Consider the following 5277-nt stretch of genomic DNA (forward strand, 5'->3'; position numbering starts at 1 on the left):
GCATCGCCCGGCACAGGGTGGGGCCCAGGGCAAGGTGCCCAGACCAGCCCCGGCCTGCCTGGCCCGCCGCCCTCGCCGTCCCTGATTTCCAGCCCTGCTCGAGGGGCCATTATCTCCCCACAGAGCCCCAGCACGGCCCCGGGCACGTTCTGCTGCAGCTCCCCTCCGGGGAAGGTGCCAGCCCTGGGGCCCCTTGGGTGTGCCAGCCCCTGGGGCAGGAGATGTGCACCTGGGGCTCCTGGGTTCTCCCTCTGAACGCACCAGATTCTCCTTCTCCTCTTCCTGCAGGACCTGTCAGCCTCTGGGCTCTCCCTTTGCTTTCCCTTCAGCTCTTTAGGAGTTTGATTAACTTCAGGATGACACTGCTAAAACCACAGCATGGCCTGGCAGCCAAGAGGGAGCTCCTGCCTCCAAGAACCTCCTGGCAAGGGTCAGGCAGGGCTGGAAAGGAGATGTCATAACCCAGGGCAAACCAGCTCCCTGTTGGCTCACAGGGCACAAGGAGAGGTGGGAACACTGGGATTACTGGGGTCCCTCAGAATCCCCAAATCCCTGGGGCTGGCACAGCCCTGCCTGCCCATGCAGTGCCAGCTGTGCCCCATGGGCACCTTGTCCCCAGCCCAGAGCACTCAGTGCCACCTCCAGGGCACACCTGCAGGGATGGGCACTGCAAAGCTCCCTGGGCAGCCCCTGCCAAGGCCTGAGCTCCCTTTCCAGGAAGAAAAAACATCTGCACAGATAAACATCTTCCTTTCCAGGAAGAAAAAGCATGTGCACAGATGTGAGCTGGCAGTGCCTGGCCCAGGGGCTCAGCAGCCGGAGGATCAGTGGAGTCCTGAGAGCTGGGAGAGGCAGCTGGCTCTCTGCTCCTGAAGGTGGGACAGGGTGCAGGGGGCTGGGATGGAGCTCATGGGGCACATGAATGCCCTGCTGGGGTCTGGATGACCTTGGAGCAGAGCGTTTGTGTTTGTTCCTGCTCACTGCAGGCAGGAGGGGCTGGGCCAAAGCACCCTGGCCAGGCTGGAGGTGACACTGTTCCCTCTGCAGGCAGCGCTGGTGTTTCATGGAATCACAGAACCCAGACTGGGCTGGGCTGGAAGGGACCCAAAATCTCATCCAGTCCCATCCCCTGCCACAGCAGGGACACCTTCCACTGTCCCAGGCTTTTTCCAAGTCCCATCCAACCAAACGTTGAGGGTTGTGTCTGTTACCTTCTGCCTTTGTGAACCTAAGAATCTTGGGCTTTTAAAGAACTCCAAGCCAACAAAACCCCACATGCAGGAAGTCACAAGCCATGGCCTCAATCTCCCTGACACTTCTCCCACTGCACATCGTTGTACAGTTCTACTCCACTCACTCTGTGAAAGTTTTCAAACATTAAACCGAGCAATGTCACCGGATGTGTCCAAAAAGTGCCAGTGTTCCTGTTTGTATTTCTGTTGGTTTTCTGGGTTTTGTCCTGAACACCCCCCTGGGATCTCCATCTGAGACAAGTTTCACTTGCCTGAAGGAGACCATGGCTCAGTTATCCCCTGTTTGTGAGCATTGGCTCCCCAGCCCCTGTCCCTCCCTCCCCGTTCCCACAAAGAACCAGACATCTCCTGTTGGCTGGAGCAGCTGGTGTTTATTGGGTGGTTAGAGCCCAGCAGAACCCGAGGAGATTCCCCAGGAGTGTCTCCAGGCAGGAGGGCTCCCAGGAGGCTCAGTGGTACTCGTGGGCCAGGGCATGGGCCACCACACGGACCAGCTTCTGCCAGGCAGCCTGGCACTCGGGGGTGAAGTCCTTGCCGAAGTGGGAGGCCAGCACCACGATGAGGGTGTCACCCAGGAGCTGTGGGGAGGGAGCAGAAGCTGTCAGTGGTGCTGCCCCCAGACCCTTCCCCAGCTGGAGCAGAAGCTGTCAGTGGTGCTGGAGCAGAAGCTGTCAGTGGTGATGCCCCCAGACCCTTCCCCAGCAGGAGCAGAAGCTGTCAGTGGTGCTGGAGCAGAAGCTGTCAGTGGTGCTGTCCCCAGAGCCCTCCCCAGCGTGCCCCCTGCTCTCTGGGCAGCTCACAGCACAGCAAGGAGCAGATTTGTCCTGGCCCCATCCATGCGCTGGGCTCTTGGCACAGCTCGGGGTCTGGCCAAGAGGGACCCCTAGGTGTGCTGGAGCCTCCCCAGCACCTTCCTGTGCCGCTTCTGCAGTGTCCTCCCTCCCTGGCTTCACCCTTCCTTTGCCATCCCTCCCAGCCTGGCTGTCCCTGGGCTCAGAACCCTCCTGCCAGAGCGTTTGTGCTTTTTTCCCATCTGGTTTAACCACTCCCTCACAGCCAAGCCCAGCTCTTCCCTCTAAACCCCGTCTCAGCTCCCTCCCCTCTGGCTGCTGCAGGATGTTTCTTCTGACCAGGACACATTAGTCTGTGCATTTCTGCCCGTTCAGCTCGCCTGCCTGGCTGCCTCCCCTCACAGATCCCAGCCACAGGGCTCCTCTCTGCTCCCCCCAGATATGACTCTCCTTTTCCCTCCACTGCCCCTGCCCTCCACAGGCTCCCGGGCAGCCCCAGGGTTTCTCTCGAGGTCTCAGTGACTGTCAGACCCCTCTGAGACCCCTGAAGCCCCTCCTGAGCCCAGCCCCTCTGCCCAGGCGAGGCTGGAGCTGAGCGTGGCTCACCCTGAAGTTCTCGGGGTCCACGTGCAGCTTGTCACAGTGCAGTTTGCTCAGTGGAGCAAAGCATTTCTTGATGCTGTCCAGGCTCTTGATGGCGTCCCCGAAGGAGGTCAGCACCTTCTTGCCATGGGCACGGACCATGGGGTTGCCAGTGACAGCAGTGGAGCTGGACAGGTTCCCAAAGGAGGCAAAGAACCTCTGGGTCCAGGGGTAGACGATCAGCAGCCTGGGGAGAGGTGGAGAGACACAGACAGACACAGAGACGTTGATGTTCCAGTGATGGGAGTGATTCCCTGCAGGGCAGGGGCAGGTCTGGAGCTGCACCTACCTGGCCAGGGCCTCAGCGCCGCACTCGGCGACGTTGACCTTGCCCCAGAGGCCGGTGATGAGCTGCTTCTCCTCAGCTGTCCAGTTCACCATGGTGTTGGCAGAGGGGTTGCCCGAGCTTCCCTGAACAATGCCGAGGATGTGGCTGCCGAGGCTGCCCCGGGGATTTTTATACACGGCTCAGCCTAATCTCAGTCCCCGGAGGCACTGCTTGGGGCTGGGGAGGGAGCGGGGCTGCACGAGGGGAGATAGTGGCCTTGGCAGCTGTCCAAGGGGGACAGAGGCCCTGTCCCCCCTCTGTCTGTGTGGGGACAAGCATCACCTCAGCCCCGAGCACAGGGGGAGCTGCCGGCCCGCTGGGGGCTCCGGGCTGTGTTCCTGCTGGGGAACATCATCCCCTCCCGCCAAGTGATCCTTCACGGTGCTTTGCGCATGGAATCATGGAATCCCACACCAGTCTGGGCTGGGAGGCTCCTTAAAGCCCACCCAGTGCCACCCCTGCCATGGACAGGGACACCTTCCATTGTCCCAGGCTGCTCCAACCCAGCCTTGGGCACTGCCAGGGCAGCCACAGCTTCCCCAGATACCCAGAGCCTCTCCAGCAGCTGCACCAGCACCCCAGGGCACTCACCAGCTAAAAGCATGAGTTTAAACTCCCTGAGAAAGAATTCCAAGGGCTTTGTAATTTGAGGATTATGGAGCATGGAGAAATCTGAAGGAAGTGCGCTGTGCTGGGCTGGCCCAGGGGCTGTTTGCAGCAGTGGCCACTGGTCCAAGCACTGTGCACCATGAGGCAGTGAGGGGCTGAATCGCCGCTCCCAGTGAGGCAGACACAGCCCCAGGGGCCTGCCAGGATGGCAGGGTGGGTGAGCCTGGCCAGGACTGCACCAGCTCTCAGCAGTCCTGCAGAGACCTGGCAAAAACCAAAGGCGAGCACAGCCCAGACAGTGCCAGCCTTGGGCTCACCCTGGTGCTCCATTCAATTTTATTACAGTTAATTTTCATTATGCTTGAAAACCCCCTGCTTTCTGCCTTGGGGGGCAGCAGCCTGCCTGGGAGATTTGGGAGCTCAGGGAGCTCTCTGGGACACAGGCTGGGAGGGGAAACGTTCATCTCAATGTGCTGAGCAGGGCAATTTCTGCAGCTCTGTTTGAGTCTGCAGAGTCGGAGATCTCCTTTCCCCAGCGCAAGCCCAGCAGCACCTGACAGCTCATTCCCAGCTGGTTCCCAGACAGAAAAGCAGGCCCTGCTCTCAGCCTGGGATGGATTTCACTATGCTCAGGACCCTTCCCTCCTGCTTCTTTCCAGGGCTGTTCCCTTTGGTGTGGATGGAAGATCTCTCAACTCCTGGAATAACAGGATCATGGAATGGTTAAAGTTGGAAGGGATCTTCAGGATATCTCATTCCACAGGCAGGGAACCTTCTACTGGACCAGGTCTTGGCCACACACTTGCCCCCTTCCATGGACAAGAACCTTCCCTTTGGAGACAAACGATCCCAACGAGGGCCACAGGCAGCTCCAGTGAGGGCCCTCCTGCCCCAGGCAGAGTTCCTTGGTCCCTGATTGCAGCAGTGTCCCTGCCAAGCTTTATAGAGCCCTTATCAGCAGCAGTGGCATCCATGCCCAGGCTCTGCTCTGGAACCAGGCCAGCCTCCACACTCCTCCAGAGAGTGCAGGGCCTCGTGTCTTATCCAGCAGGTCCTGAGGGTGTCTTTGTTCCTATTTTAAAATCCCAGAAGGTTTGCATTGGGAGGGACCTCACAGCCCACCCAGTGCCACCCTGCCATGGCAGGGACACCTCCCACTGTGCCAGGCTGCTCCAGCCCCAGTGTCCAGCCTGGCCTTGGGCACTGCCAGGGATCCAGGGCATCCTGCACCCAGGGCTCTCCTGTACTCCCCTGACCTGGTTTTGGGTCAGGGGGGCTGGTGGTAGCTGTGGCTTTGCTCTGTCACACCGGAGAGGGACAGCTGTCCCTGGGAGAGTGGGACACGCTGGCTCTGTGACACAGGCACCACCCCTTGTCACTGTCCCTGTGACAGGAGTGTCCAGGCGCTGGTCAGAGAGCAGGATGTGCTCCGCAGCACCACTGGGACGTGTCCAGAGGAGAGGAGCAGCAGAATGGTCACAATGAGGTCATTCATTGAGGTGGAAAGTCCCTGCTGAGGTCCCCGGTCACTGCACTGGGTGCTGACCCAGCCTGGGCACCCCCAGGCCAGGGTGCTGCTGGCTGCACCCACCACCCAGCATTGTGTGCTGGAAAGTTCCACAGCTCTGAACTGAACAGCACGTGGGGAATGGTC

At 60.0% G+C, this 5277-nt stretch overlaps 2 protein-coding genes across 2 annotated transcripts in view; both read right to left on the bottom strand.

Moving 5' to 3' along the window:
* Window positions 1–1332, bottom strand: part of LOC102036910 (hemoglobin subunit beta) — a 2850-nt gene extending 1518 nt beyond the window's left edge. Inside the window, exon 1 of the mRNA XM_005431044.3 lies at window positions 1276–1332. Within this exon, the coding sequence (XP_005431101.2) occupies window positions 1276–1332 (57 nt within the window). The remainder of the gene's footprint in view (window positions 1–1275) is intronic.
* A 272-nt stretch (window positions 1333–1604) lies between these two features.
* On the bottom strand, window positions 1605–3142 carry LOC102035721 (hemoglobin subunit beta). The gene is made up of 3 exons (XM_005431037.2): window positions 2976–3142; window positions 2651–2873; window positions 1605–1831 (listed from the first exon to the last, which is right to left on the bottom strand). Exons 1-3 carry the CDS (start codon window positions 3065–3067, stop codon window positions 1703–1705), a joined length of 444 nt encoding a protein of 147 aa, XP_005431094.1. The 5' UTR covers window positions 3068–3142; the 3' UTR covers window positions 1605–1702.
* Window positions 3143–5277: the final 2135 nt, after the last annotated feature.

Source organism: Geospiza fortis, unplaced genomic scaffold (genome assembly GCF_000277835.1).
Source record: "Geospiza fortis unplaced genomic scaffold, GeoFor_1.0 scaffold370, whole genome shotgun sequence".
NCBI classification, from domain to species: Eukaryota; Metazoa; Chordata; class Aves; order Passeriformes; family Thraupidae; genus Geospiza; species Geospiza fortis.

Coding starts and splice junctions, on each gene's coding strand:
- LOC102035721 (XM_005431037.2), bottom strand. CDS start 3,067: ATGGTGAACTGGACAGCTGAGGAGAAGCAGCTCATCACCGGCCTCTGG. Junction 2,874..2,975: donor GGCGCTGAGGCCCTGGCCAG/GTAGGTGCAGCT, acceptor ACCTCTCCCCAG/GCTGCTGATCGTCTACCCCT. Junction 1,832..2,650: donor TGGACCCCGAGAACTTCAGG/GTGAGCCACGCT, acceptor CCCTCCCCACAG/CTCCTGGGTGACACCCTCAT.